The 15,978-nt window shown below is 35.8% G+C and overlaps 1 protein-coding gene across 2 annotated transcripts in view; it reads right to left on the bottom strand.

Annotated features, from left to right (window-relative positions):
• Positions 1-15,978, bottom strand: part of ROCK2 (Rho associated coiled-coil containing protein kinase 2) — a 95,652-nt gene that overhangs the window by 30,436 nt on the left and 49,238 nt on the right. For both annotated transcript variants that reach the window (XM_063424764.1, XM_063424762.1), the window contains exons 3-5: positions 14,058-14,158; positions 7,853-7,990; positions 4,921-5,181 (exon numbers count right to left, since the gene is read on the bottom strand). In XM_063424764.1, coding sequence (XP_063280834.1) covers positions 4,921-5,181; positions 7,853-7,990; positions 14,058-14,158 — 500 coding nt within the window. The remainder of the gene's footprint in view (positions 1-4,920; positions 5,182-7,852; positions 7,991-14,057; positions 14,159-15,978) is intronic.

The following is a 15,978-nucleotide window of genomic DNA, read 5'->3' as shown; positions in this document are numbered from 1 at the left end:
GTTCTAGGCCCTACAAAGCAGATACAAGACCATCTTGTCTAATTCAGCCAATAAATCAACTTATAGGTAAATTTTTATGGATATACCTTGTTTTTGTTTAAAGACAGGAAGAAGACTAAAAGGAGAAGCTATTTTTAAAGAATAGCAAAGGTTTCTTTATTAAAAAAAATTAACATATTACCACAGTCCTATCAATGAAATGATTCCTCATCCTCTGCTTCACACTGAGAAACTAAAAATGTAGGGACTAAGTGACGCAGAAGCATCAATCAGCTCTGTCACCATTCTGATTCAGAGTTATAAGTCTTGTTTTCTTTAATGAAATTCACTGAATTCACTCCTGAGAGACCAGATGGATGAATGAAATAAAATCCTGAATGAAGTTACAGAAGTACCAAAAGTATACTCATCTTTTATTTTCCAATCTGAAGTTTTAGCTAAATTGTTTTACAAAGGTTCTTCATGCATTTTGCCACCAGCATGACTGGCAATATGTGTTAATTCTGAATATTAATACAGATTATTAGCAGCAACAACAAAGTTCAAAATACATATTTAAAGAAAATAAGAGATACATTTCATTTTGGGAATTGTACTGATGCACAAAATTTAGACACTGCATTACAATATTCTTTCTCATACACAATATGAACTATGAAAAGCTTTTATTTCTGTACTAAAACAGAATCCAGAAAGTTATGAATCAGTAGGTAAAAACTGAAGGGATAGCTAAATACTGTAGAGACCTACGGAGTCCTCCTGGAAAATACCTTTTATGACTCCACGTTAAAATTGAAACCTAAAGAAATTTTAACCAGAATGAAGAGCAGGTAAACTTTTGCATTTTATACTGGATGAGATAGCACATAACTTATTCATACTGGGATAAGAAAATGAAGTTAGCTCTTTCCAGAAGACCTATTGCATTCCTTGGACAAAGAAAAATGCAGGCAAACACATTTTAACACAGCAAAATAAACTGAAGCTCAAAGACTCCAGGAATCTAAAGTTGAGAGCATTTGAAAATGGATCTAGCACATGGCAAGGAACCTTTTTGAATATCCTGCATGTCACAGCACTCTGTGCACTAACCTGCATGTCTTCTCTGAAACCTAAGCCTCTCTTTGCTTTGAGGACAGGAGGAATTGCTCTAGGGTTATGTGGTTCTGCTCATCCAGTAGGACTGTGACAACTTAATGGGGCTCCAACACTGGTGTGTGTCTATCTCTTCCTTATCCAAACCCAAAATTACAACAAGGGAAAGTCTGAATTTTTGCTCAGTCAAGTGTGGTTGAAGCCACCTGAATCCCTGCCTGGGTAAGGACATTCTTTAAAAACAAAGTCACCAAAATAGTTCTGAAAGAGTTCTCTGAAGTCTGCAGCTTTAGTCACAGCCTCTCCACCTTGACACCTAAGCACTTAATAACACCCTATTTCCTCTCCCTCTATAATTAATACACCAAAGCAAGAATACTTTCTAATATATTACACATGTTGATATTTCCTGAAGTCCTAAACAAACAAAGCAAAGGCTGTGCCAAAACCCAGACCTACACAAGTCTGATAGCTGGTATGCAGCGACAAGGAAAGTCTTTTCATCAATGTTACAGATGCTAAAGAATTCCATGCAGTAACACTTTAAGTTTTCAGACAAGGTGCCAAAGAATTGAACAGTAAAAATAAATAAATAAATAAATAAATAAATAAAATCTACAATAAATGAAGCCCTTGCATGCTTACACCAGGTTTAATGGACCATAGCTCTCTTAAGCATATGGAGCTGGTTGTATTTATTCCCCATAAAACTCTCTATCTTCTGTCTCAGGAACTAGCCTAGAAATGCATTTGCAGATCACAGAACAGCCTGGCTTGGAAGGGACTTGAAAGATCATCTGACTGAACCAGTCACAGGAAAATGAGCTGATAATAAGATTATCTAGCACTCTGTGGGACTGCATCACAAAATGGGGATTCTACCATGTCCCTGAGGAGGTTGGCTCATTATTACCTGAATATAAAAATTCACAGATATTTGTAGTGCTCATTTATACACTTCTTTCCAAGAACTTGGGTGTTGTTCTGTGTGTATTTTTAAGTACTGGGTACCTTTACTACCGCATTCAGACTGTGACCTTGGCATAAAAGCTGAGTAAACAGAGACATGCTCTCTGTCCAGTACAGAGCACCTTCCCAGTCCCTACATTCTGAAGAGACTTAAATGGTGCTGCTTCCTTTAGACAATATGTTACTCCTGGGTTTCAGACACTAAGCCTCTATTTATGCTTGAGTAGCACATTTACTATAACAGTTACCATGTAAAGCTTCCTGTGGGGAGTCTCAGGCCAGTGTTTAACCTGAAACTTTTCTCATCACCTCAAAAGTGCAAAGTGGACCTTGGAACTCATCTCCTGCAGCTATGTGAGAGATGTACAGTGCACAATTTCAAAAAATTTACTGTCTAGAAATATTCTTGCAACTCCTGACAGCTTGGAGGTGAGGTTCCCTGTAGTGTTTCCCAGCATCATTCAGCATTATTATATTGCTGAAGACAAAGCAATTCAGGTTTCATCTTCAGGAGGATCTCCATCAAACCTGAAGGACTTGCTGTCTTGAACCAAGGCTGACAATCAGGCTTTCACTCCCTGAGGGAGTTTCTTCCAGTAAACAAGAGCTGGAGGGTGTTTGTGTGGAACCACGAGGACTGCACACAGCAGGCAGACAATGCAGTGAGGCAGGAAGGATCCAGCAGAGCCCTCTTCACTGGACAAGCTTCAGTGGGAAAGAAGCTGAGTTTCAAAAAGAGGAACAGCTGAATGGCCTGGCCTGAGGCAATAAACCCAAGGGCAAACATCCCTTCTTTTGGTCACATCTTTTTCAACAGATGCTCTCTGGATGTGTGCTCTGCTGAAAGCTCAGCACAGGACAGTGGTGTGCATGGCAATACTGGGAGCTCACAGCCCTGCAGTAGCTACCAAAGCCCACTGCTTTTTAGTTCCTTACACAACACCTGGGATTAGACAGAGACTGGTGAACCCTGCCCTTATCACACCTAAATACCAAAAAATGGAACCACGATTCCTACTACATTTTTGAGTCTAACTCCATTCTTTTTTCAATAACAGAAATACTCACTTTGTGGCAGATTTTTAAAAATATGACTAATTAAAGAAACCCACAAAAACAAAAAATGGCCTGGCCTGGGTGACTTAAGCAAACACTGAACAGCAAAGGCCAGAAAAATCTCTCAGCTCATTGCAGCAAAATTTTCCTGGGCTCTCAACAGCATAAGGAAGATGCTAATGCTCAAGACTGCTAAAAGAGATCCAAACCCAAAAACTAAGTAAGTATTGAGTAAGCATATATTTTCTACAAATCAGTCTGCCAACACCAATATTATATTTACACAGCTGGGATGTGTTCATGTTTTGTAAGAAGTAGCATGAGATTTGGAGACAATCCAGAACCTCTCAACTTCTAAAGCTTCCTGTAGAAAAAATTTTTGCCATTCCACAGAGTCTGAGAAACACAAAAAACTTAAAATGTAATCTTTAAAAAAATTAACTTCTCTAGGAGATCACTGGTCCATTGATGATCCTCAGCCTAAAGTGGAGCTCTGTAATTTTTTACAAGAAACATGATGCATTTCTCACATTTACATTACCATCATCCACATTTTAGTATTCTTTTAAAAATACCAGCAAAAAAGAAAAAAGTAACAAATGTAGGTCCACCATTTCTGAGATTCCTAAAACAGCACAGAGGATCACCGTATTTTTGGTAGATTTATATTGTGAGCCTTTTTGATGCTTTTTTGTTAATTAAATTCGATTTTGTTAATTAAAATTCAGTCCTTAAAAATAACAAAGAGTCTATTTTTAATTAAGAGACTAAGACTATATTTGATTTTTTTAATTAAAGTAAATGCTGTCCCCTAAAATACAGGGAAGTAAATCAACAAAATGGAGGTAAGTATTATGGAGCAACTAAAACATCAACAAAACTGAACAGAGTGAACTTCAATAAAGAGCTGCAGTTGGAAAATCATTAAGTTAATATATTATCATGTGAAAAAACCCACCCTAAACAGACACAATACTTATGGATACTGCACATTCATATACAGGGGTTTTTTTTTTGTAAATGTTATAATCTGTTAAAGTTTTTCATAGGAAGAATAGTTACACTTTTTCATAGGAAGAGTATATTCTGTAAATTACAGCGGAACACTGTCTGTCAGGAAAGATTCTGAGTGTGCAAACTACAAAAGGTAGTTTTATTTTCAAGCCTTTTAATAATGTAAAGTATCCTGTTAAAAATATTCTTATAAAAACTCAGTAGAAAACTGTATTTGGCTGTACATGGCTAATGGACAATTAAGTCATGTAAATTGACATCTTGGCATCCTGACAAATAACTAAAAGATTTTGATCAATATATCACATACCACTGCTGCTGTACTGTGACCTCATTTGAATGACCACTAGAGGATGCTATGAGAACAATTAGATAGAGGAAAAAAACACACAGAATGTGTCTTGCCTATAAAATAATTTCATTTACAAAAAAAATGTCAGCTTATGAACTGGTCTGAGGTTATTAATGTTGAAACTAAGAGTTATCTTGCAAGCTTTTCAAACATTTGGCAAAAGAAATGTACCAAACGCACATGCTATCAAAAATAGCAAAGAGTAAGTTTACATCCTTCTTCCGTGTGAGAGAACAGTTTATAACAGAAAAGGTTACACTATTTAAAGTACTCTTATATTTAAAACTAGGAAACAAGAAACATCTTTCTAACCAAGTGGATCATTTGATGAATATTCCTTTGGGTATTATACTTCATAAGAAAATAACCTTAGATATGAATGTAATTTAGAATTACAATTTAATAGATGGTAAATTATTCAGTTGCATACTTACTTCATCCATTTTCATGCAAGTGCCAAAATCTGCCAGCTTCAGATGCCCATGCTTATCTAGAAGCATATTGTCAGGCTTCACATCTCTGTGTATCAAGCCCATGGAGTGAATTGCATCAAGAGCAAGAACAACTTCAGCTGTGTAGAACTTGGCCCATTTCTCAGGCACATCGTAATTGCTCATAAGGTTTACAAGATCTCCACCTGGCATGTATTCCATCACCATGTACAAATATTTGTCATCTTGAAAGGCACAAAATAGCTGCAACATTAAAAAATGGAAAGGAAAAAAGGCAGTTAATTTTCAGACAGCTAGGGAAAAGAAGAAAGCCTTTTACCTTGAAGTTTCATTAAACCTGAAAATAGATTTTCAAGATTATTTTTAATCTGCATTAATATAAATTAAAATATACATTATAAATTAAAATATACATTAAAATAGACATTGTTCTATTAGTATCATTAATATTAATTATTATTAATTGTTACATTTCTATTAATATCAATTCTATCAATATACATTTTTCTATTAATTATGAGAGTACCTTGAAATTTACTGAACTCCCTCAGTATAATTTTTGAGAAAGTAAAAAATATTTCCTGATTATTTTAATACTACAGGCATGCATCCATCTATCTGTCCATCTCCATTTTTCTTTGCATTAAGAAGTATCACTGACTCAAAATGCAAAGTATCAAATCTGCAAAAGGAAGCATCATGTTCTGATTTGAAAACAGATGAACAGTGAGCAGCATCTTAGACTGTTTCCAAATTTTCCATATTATAAATTCTTTATCTCTGTACATGTTTGCAAAGTCACTGCTGACTTTGCCTAAATCAACACATATTGAAATAAAAAATAAAACCAAAATGTTCCTGAATACATCTATAACACAGTACAAAAAAACTGTCCTTAACAATAAAATACTGGTGTGGTGTAACTTGCAGTGTGTATGTTTCCACTGCCATGATAGTGAAAGTAAGTTCAGTCTCTTTAAAATGTATTTTGGACCTAGACTGCTGAAGTTTTAGAGATTCCACTCGGTGATAATCAGATCTGAAAATAGCCCAGCCCAGCAGAAAGCATTACTATCAAATGTTCAATGACTGTTGTGAAAAAGTCTCTGAAAGTCTCACCTTTTTTCAAAGGGAATACTGCCTTACCTTAAAAACTAAAATCATTCACATCTTTAAATTACACACATAAACCTAAATGGCAATTGAAAAATAGGATGTGTGGAAAGGACAGAATCAGGGAGACTGAGGATGAGGAACCATGAAAGGCAAGTATGTCATTATGGAGATTCAACCTTTAGATTAAAATTACTTGTATAACTAGTGACAGAAGACCTAGATTAGAAATATACATTTTAATACATATAAGTTGCACTGTATTTGTTTGCACAAATGGATAATATATGCAATATATAGTACAATAATGCATTGGGTCATTAAAATCCAAATGAAGATTCAAAATAATCTATTTTGTCATACATAGAGATATTAATGTAATAATAAATAACAGCACTATGTCTTTTTACAGCACTTCTGTTATTGTCCTCAAGGGATTTAATTAAAAAAATTTAAAACTATGTAGGGTTCTTGTTTCATTTGTTTTTCACATTAAAAACTAGACAGAGAGAAGCAGTGTGATCTGTCCCAGTTTCTAGATCAGAACAGGACCTACGTTTTCTTCAAACCAACTCAATGTCCTACCCCACTGGACCACATCACCTAAATATATCACACTAATACACTTAATCATAGAAAGCACAATTGCAACTACACTTTAGTTCATTTGCTATTTACAAATGCATACACACACTTATATCCTGCTTGTGACAGTTTCCTTTGAAAATCCAAGTCATGAATTTCTCATTACTTTCAACTGCATGTGAAAAATAGTTCCTGAAAATTACTGTCACTAGAACAAAGAACTACATTAAAAAATCATCTATATAAGTATTTCTGCTGAATATAGGCAAGAGCATAGAACATGCTCAAAGAGCAGAACACCTTTGTATAAAAGGTAAAGTGTTAGGAAAATATATGGAAAGCTTAAAGCCAGTCTTATTAAATATACAGAATTACAGCATTAAACAGTCTTATTAAATATACAGAAGCATGGCAATATATATATATGAGAGTATTTAAATTATTTATTTTAAAAAATTAAGGACTAACAATTTCTCCAAGCACATGCTTGCAGTACTCCTTTTGTTAACTGATGCAATTTACCAATTACACCAAATGCACTAATCAGTACTGATTGTTCCCAAAGGCATCGTTCACATGACAGCATTTTGATGACATATGTCACAAGACAGCTGCAAGTGACGGTGGTCAAGGCCAGATGACAAAGTCAACTCTCCACTACTTGGATATGCTGAATGCTGATGCTCAGAACCGACCACTCTGAGAAGATGATTTCAAGGAAAGCACTGCTACAGCCCCTTGTCTTGCAGGAGACCAGGACTGCACACTCATCCATCTATCAAACTGCAGCTGAAAGGAGCGACTATTTAAAGCACTCTTAATACCAACTGCCTGTGATCAACTGACTGTAGCATGAGGAAAGACTCGAAATACCAATCACTTTTGTTTCTACATTCCTATACAGAATTTTTCACAGTTGGAAAGATAACTTCCTTTTATTCCAAATAATTATGTAGGCATTTCAAAAATCTATTTAATTCTGTTTTATGATGCATTTTGTAGTGACTAAAATGCAAATTAATCTACTTTTTTTACAGCCAAAAATACAAAACTTAGTGAAATTGCTATAAAAATGTAATTTTTCAAAAGTAAAAATCTTAACCTAAACCTTGATTTGAGTTTAAATGTAAATTCAAAACCAGCTCAAGACTGGGAAGTATTTATGGCATCAGCATCATGCTGTTGTTATTATTTTACTTTTACGCCTCTTCCTTACCTGAACCACCCACGGGCTGTTGGCAAAGGCCATGATATCTCTTTCTTCCCAGAAAAAGGCTGAATCTGATCTCTTGATCATTTCAAATTTACTAAGTAGCTTCATTGCATAAACCTTCTGTGTCATTTTATGGCGAACCTGTTGGTTGAGAAAGAAGAGAATCAACCTTTTTCAAATGCCTTGTTAAAAATCTGAGTACGAGCACAGGATGTTTCTGCTATGTGCAAATTCCTTTCTAGGATGTGATGCCTCCAGGTCTTCATACACCCAATTTTCTACACAGTAAGGATTTGAGAACTTCCAAACCTAAAAGGAAAAGTTTAACAGCTGCTCAAAAAACCCCACCATAACAAGAAATAAAGCCTAACTCTGCTTTTATTTTCTTATTCTTAACACTGTCTAGCCATTGAATTCATTCATGTTAGAAACTGGGCAAGCAGTCTGCTTCAGCCTCTACCAATTTTTATTTTACACCAAAACATGATTGCTCCTATTTATTTTCCTAAACAGTTCTTAAATTAATTTGAAATGGTGCAAAATTAGTACAATAAATCTTGTTGGAAAACTGGAATTAAAGCTTTTATTACAAAATATGAAAACATTTTTGAAAACCTCGTCTGAATTCAGACAAGAAACCAAATCCTTAAATTGCACACTGCAGTCATTACTCAGCTAATTAATCATGAGACATCCTATTTTATGAAAAAACTATTAAAGGAACAGGTTTTTTACATTCTTGAGTGTTTCTTACAGAAATCAAGATGAGAAGTATTCAGCTGTAAGAAGTCTGAGTCATCAGGACCTTAAGTTCTGCATATTTTTTTCCAGTTAAAATAAAAAATTCAGTGGACTAGTTTGTGAAATTGATTCATGAAAATTGTGAAATGCACCACAAACTGAAGTTATGATTTTCTGGTGCATTTAAAACCACTCATATCTAGTAAATAAAGCACATCTCCTAACTTCTTAGTTTTGCTCAATATCTGAGTTTAAGTGTGTTACTTCAAAGAATGTTTAATGGGCTTTTCTGAACACCTGGAGATGCAGGTCCATGACATCTGCAGAGCAAAGCTTCAGAGAGGCACCTACAGATCTGAGAGCATCAGTCTCCTGCTCCTGAGGAGCTGTGAAAATTAATATTGCTGAAGGAATAGAAGCATCAGGTGGAAAGAGTGCTCTTGCAAAAAGCAAGAACATGGAAAGAAAGAGGATTATTTGAGGAGTTGCTGTTCTTGAAATTGGGGCTTTTTGCATTCAAAATACAGCTGCAAAGGTTTTATTATTAGTATCTTGCATAGTTTAACACTAATAAACAACCAGATCAAAAAACCCCCAACCTAACACCAGAATAGAAACATGGTATTTATGTGCATTAACAACTCTATAAGCATATTTTAGGATAGTAATTAGTCAGCAACTGAAGGTGTGTTAAAACAGTATTTTAAAAATGAACTTCTTCCCATTTACTAATCCCACATGGGATTATTTACAAAGACTTGGTGGTACACCACAAACTATACTCCCCTAAGTAGAGCTTTTGTAATCCTGCCCAAAACCAGAAGAAACATAAAGACCAGAAGCCTCAAAAAATATTGTTTAATTGAAGATGCATTTTCTGTGAAACTTCACATTGAACTCCTGCAATGTATTTAGTAGTTTACAATTCCTAAAGCTGCTGTGTACTCTTCCCTAGGTGCCGTCAGAATAGCTGCCTGCATGTAGAAAAACAACTGTGTCCCATGACTTGGAGAAAAAAATTCTTCAAAGTCAGCACAGCCTGAATGGAGAGGCAAAGTAAAGAGAGGTGGGGGGCCCAAAATCACTCTGTACACCTCTCTAAATAGTGCCAGTGGGTTATTGGCTAAATGATTTCTTGAGAAAATTTCAAGATAGACTCTTTCTCTGTACAAAGCCAAAGCAATAACAAGTATACTGGCACACCCAGAGGCTGAGTGTGTCTTGGCACACCTTGCAGGTGAGCAGACCCACCGCTGACATTCCTCCTTCCATCAGCACCATGGCCCCTGGAGACAGCCTTTGGAGCTCTTTACTCAGAGCTATATTTGTACATACTGATATTGGCTCATACAGCAGATTATTCATGTATTAAACTGTCATGATGTTTCAATTTCTTCCAACTGTTAAAATGAACTGCCAAATTTAAACTGTAGCTCACCAGAGTAACTCTCAAAATAGGTAGGAAAATCCCTTCATGCCATTAGCACTGAGTAACATGACCTTGTTTAACTCATAAAAATGCATTAAGAAAAAAGAATTTCACTCTACTTTGCTTCAACAATCTAATACTTTCAATAAACAAAATGCATCCATAATTTCCCCAGCATTCACATGGGAAGACAATCTGTAGGCAAAGAAAGTAACACATCCATCTGAAGTTATCATATTTAGTACACAGAATTGGTAATGATACTGTCTCTTTTATGATTTTGAAAAAAAATTACGATCCTAGAGTGGAGTTTTGAAATGAACTCTAAGGCTTGAAGTAATTACAGGTATCCTAAAATACTTAATAAAGACATAAGAAATGACTACAGATAGGGCATCAAAGTTCACATCCTGACAATTTTTCAGGTAATAAAACATGACTGCTTTATCTGCTTTACTTCAGAACTGTACATCAGCACTGGATGGGGAATTAAACCTAATAACAAAGCACTTAATGAAAATATACCATCTGTTTATGCAGGCCATGACAACCACTGGTTTGCAACGTTAAGAAATCAGACAGTGAAGACTGTCACCCAGACCATGCTGTAGCACCCAAACACAAGGAAGTGTTAACTTTGCTTTAGTTTTCTCTTCCAGTACATGAGCAGGTTAGTCTGCTGTGTCACTGCAACATTACAGTCCCTCATGGTTAGACCGGGGAAAAGGCACTAAGGATAAATTTCACATCAAGATGATTTTCCACAAGTGAAAACAAACAAGAGGAACTCAGGATGTGCTTTCATAAATAACCGTTTCTGCATAAAACCAGAAGTAACATATTAAGCACCATAATTCAATTTTTCTGTCTGCCCTAGACACCAGTCACTTTTATTCACGGCACTGCGTAAGAGAAGAAGTGATCTGGCAGCCTGCAATCATTTTCTTAGCTTTCCCCATCACTACAGACCCAGCAAAACCAGAGGCCAAAGCACAACTGTAGAGTTTAATACTTCTGGATTTATAAGGAAATTGTTTCTCCACCACAGTCAGATGCTGAGACCAGAGTCATCTGATCTCTCTTTAACTGGACTATTTTTTAAAATTTTTTGGAGCAGAGAGGAAGAGGAAAAATCAAGCCTTTTAAAAAAAAAAATCTAGCTGTAAGCCACAACACAGAGAATGTATTTGACTTTCTTGACAGAATCTGGAAAACTGATTGCTTCACATCTTTAGCATGAAAATACTATACTGCTATACTGAAGCAGAAGACTAAGGGAAACAAAAAGAGATCATAGCTGACTATTTTATGCTGCAAGCATTAGAAAAGCCAAAAAATGAGCATATTAATATAATCATTAGAAACATATAATAAATATTTGGGGTACAATTCTTATGCACAATAACACATACTGATAACACAACATTCATTAATTTAACTTATGTATTTAATCATGTTTTATTTATGGTTCTTTCTGTGTTTAATCCCCACTGAAGCAAATTTCTATTTTGATCACAGAAAGTGTTGCAAAATATTTTCATTACCGCAAATCCATCATCTGCAACAGTGGTATTAACATTTTGAATGGAGTAGAAATAGATAGAGCTTAGCTCAAGAGTTTAAACTTGTACCATACCTTGTGAGGCAAAAAATTGAGGTACATATGTCCACATCACCAGCTAATATTAGTTCAGATCTGCAGTTGTATTTAAGACTGCATAACATTATGATTTCTACTTGTATTTTTACTCTCCAGAAAAAATGTTCTTTTAAACTGACATGAAATACAGAAGAGCTCTATATAAACACAGAAGTTTCTTTCCAATACCAAGGATTCTTGCTTTTTTGAAGGGCTTATTAAAGATTAAAAAAACCAAACATGACAACAATGCAACCCAAACCCCATCACTGTATGCCCAGGTTACTAGGCATTTTGCCATTACATTTTAATGGTCAGACAAATGAAAAATAAAGTTTGTCTTCAGATCCCTCAAAGTGCCCAACTGCAGTATGTACGCTACAAAAAATCACCTCTTCTTAAAAATTTAAATTGTGTATGACATGGCAAATTAAGAAAAAGAATTCACAGAACAAATCAGGACTTTCTATTTGAAATGAAATGTTAAAAAGAAAATAGTTTAAAAAAATCCCCTTCTGTTCTTAAGAAACACACATCCGAAAACAATGTATTTTCATTCTTGAAGCACATCAAAAATATAATTCTCTTGGGTTCTTCCAGGAAATATATGAGTGTGACCTCTAAAAATGGCACATGACTTCTCTTATTGGGACTTGCTCTTTTTCATCTCCTGCCCCCTCAACAAACAGACAAGAAACTCTGCTCCCTACAACTTGATTTTTCACTAACTTCACATGCCAGTGCATCAGGAGCATCTCTATTCACTCCTCCATGTGGATTAATGTAAAGATACAAATGTCTAATATAAGACTTAAAAATAAACCATTTGATGTGACTGTCATTGAAAAGACATGGAGTAGACTGTTTTCTTACAAACACCCTGCAACAGCCCCTTCACAGAGTAAGATTCTGCTTAATGTTTTGTTTTTAATTTCTTGCCTACAAGGATATAAAATCATATAAATATACATAACAATTCTTTAAAGCCTTGCTAGAAAATTAAATACTCCACTCCATACTTCATTCACTCGTCTGGACAAAAACCAAGTGTAAATTACCTTGCGAGAAATAGGGAAGAGGGTGCTACATTCTCATGTTACTGGACTTGAATGAAGTTGTCTTAAAAAATGACACAGATTAATAAAAACTGCTGATTAGATGTTGCTATCTGCCATACTAATCACATCCAAATTTGAAAATTACCCATGAGTCATGCAAATATTAGGCTAGTCAGAGGGGTTTTTTCCAGTTCTAATAAATTTCAGCCACACTAATATGGAAAATACAAAGACATTTATAAATGGATCATAAATTTATTGTCATTATACACCTCTGTACCTACCTTCACAGCTTAGATCTTAACACATTCCTCAACAAAACTCCAACACATCTTTATATTTTCCAAAATGGTTTTACATTACAAGACTATGATTTTCCCAGCTTCCTAGTGCAAAATTACCACAGAGCAGTAAAATGCCAGTTCCAGGTCAACAAGTAGAAGCAAAAAGGTGATTATTGTTACCTCATGGTAACAAGATAACAAGCTTCAATTGCAGCAAATGAGTTGCTCCCCCTTCCATTGACTTGCTTCATAACTGTCTTCCTCTAAAAATACCCACACAGAAAATCACCATGGATCAGCTGGTGCAGTTATCTGTTAGCTCATGATAACTTGTCTCTAATGTTTGCATTCTAGATTCTATCTGGCACTTACATCCAATGCTTATTTCAAAACTGACATATCAATCCATCTTATACATATGTTCACATTTTTGTGCCAGTTATCACACAGTAGGACTTGGAAGTCCTAGAAAAATCAAAATTAAACAAAAATCAGACTACGCGTGATACACCAAGTTACTTTTTGTAGTTTGATTACCTTTTTTATAACAGAATTTCTCTGCAATAGAAATTTTAAAAGTAATCCCATTCATACTGTAGATATTATATTGCATACAATGACGAGGGGACAACGTTAAAAAAAGAATCTTTTAACAATCCAGTGAGTCATGTCACTTAAAATACAATGCATCATACAAGCATCACAATTATAAGAACAAAACAACAATCTTTTGTTGCAGTGTTCGCCTGCTCTTTTGCAGAAGGTTTTAGATGCTATTATACCATGATACTTGTGGCCAAAAAGATTTAGAATTGCCATGAAATGCCTTTTTGATTTTGATCAAAGGATAGAAAACATTCCTGAGTTCTTCCCTTCCTATCCATCATATTTTAAACTCAGATTTACTGTTTACTATGCACAGAAACAATCTCTCAATACAAAGAAAATTACACTTGTTCTTTTTAAGAATGAATTTTTAAATATAAAACATAAAGACTGCGGAAGGTTTTGGCTAAAGCTGTTAATCTGTCTAAACATTACATCTTTATATTCTTACCAGCTGCACTTCTCCAAAAGCCCCTCTTCCAATCACCTTAACAACATCATAGTCTTCAGCTTTCATTTGTAAAGCTCGGATTTTTTCCACAATCTTCTCATCTAAAACAAGTCAAACAGAAGTTGTGATAATGCATGTATTAACAGAATACAGAATTTTAGCTATTTGTTTCGAGTAAAAATAAGCTATTTTTATTCAAATAGAATAGAGCTAAACTATAATATAAACTAGAATATAAACTATTCAAATAGTTTAGAGCCTTCTTGGTAATTCTTGAAATCTGTAGTCACTATTCATATCCCCTTTCATTATTCTTTGGAAACTATTAACCCTCTGCCTTTAGCTGTAACAACTGAAATATCTTTCATCTTTTGCTCACTCTTATTTCACACCTCTAATAATCACTCACAAGCTTCTGGGAAGACTCTGGTAATGAAGAGAGCCAGAGATGCCTATCTGGAATTTTCGATCATGCCTTGCTACCCGCTGCACTCCCAGGATCCACTGACCCTCCACTGACAATGCTGGGGTGGAGTACGTGGTACACAAAGAGCACTGCAGGTGCAACCTGCTCCCACACACCCGGAGGGTTCAACAGCATTCCCATGGCAAGGAATGACACTCAGGAACCTTCATGTACAACTGCACATCACACAAAGACCTGAGACATGCACTCATCCATTCCATGCAAATGGCCATCTCAAAGTGCTTTTTTGGTGTTCACCACGTGTGTAGTTCTAACTTCTTAAAATGATGCCTACAACGCTCTGATCAGCGTTCTGCAGATAAGCACTGCCTGTCAGTATGTGTCTTACTGGCAGTCGTGGAATCTGTAAAAGGGGAAACAGTAGAATTCTGATCTCTGACAAGTTCTAAAATCACACAAGGTCCTAGACTCTACTTTTGTAAATAAAGCATGTTATGAATGCATTCCTGGCTAAATGCATTTTTAAAATGTATTCTTATTACGAGACAAAAGATAATGGAATCAGTGAATAGAATCCATAATACTAGAGGTAATCTGAGACATGACAAGCCCCTACACACACTTAGAGGAAGAACGAAACAAAGCAAACAGGTGGCTGGAGCAAGAACTCTACCAGGGAAGAGCATGAAATTGTATGAAAAGCTGTGGATACTTATATTCAGAGAGGGGTAGAGGTTTATATTGTGAGATCCCTGTTTAGGGTCAAATACCATGGAATTTTATCCCTAGAAAGGCATTAAAGAGGATCTCAGATCTGAATACAGGAGAGAAAAGGATCAGAAATACAGTTAATCCAGTATGACATTAAAGATGACATGGTCTAAGGGAGTTAATGATAAGAAGATCTAGTAAATAGCTTAACCATTCCTACATATTCATGAAGAGCAGCTTGGCAGGCTATAAGCAATCCAGGAGATGCCTGACCATCAGGAACACTTCTTTTCTTCCAAACAAGCAATAAGCCAAATCAGGGAGGCACTCTGATTTATTACTCACGAACAAGAATGAACTGGCTCAGGAAGACAAAGTCTGTGGCAGACTTGGCAGAAGAAACTGTGAGATGGTGGAATTCAGGACTCGAGCAGACCTGAAGAAGGAAAATAGCAGACCTTGGACTTCAGGAGAACAGACCATGGCTCATTTGGAAAACTCACTGGCAGGATCCCATGAAAAGCTGCTGTGAAGGGCAGAGGAGTGGGCTGATCTTCAAAGATGACATGTTCATAGCACAAGAACAATCTGTTCTAGTTAGCTAGAAATCGAGCAGGAATGGCAAGGAGCCAGTCTGCCTAAATGGGCAATCTCTGCCTCAGCTCAAGCACAAAAGGGGAAAAGGTTTGGAACATGGAAGCTGAGCTGGGTTATTCCAGCAGGAATCTCCCAAACAAGAAAAGATGGAACTGGGAAAGCCAAGCTCAGCTGGAAGTGAAACTA

The sequence above is a fragment of the Prinia subflava genome, chromosome 2 (assembly GCF_021018805.1).
Source record: "Prinia subflava isolate CZ2003 ecotype Zambia chromosome 2, Cam_Psub_1.2, whole genome shotgun sequence".
Lineage (NCBI taxonomy): Eukaryota > Metazoa > Chordata > Aves > Passeriformes > Cisticolidae > Prinia > Prinia subflava.
The sequence above is the reverse complement of the archived record's forward strand: the minus strand, read 5'-3'. Positions and strand labels throughout refer to the sequence as shown.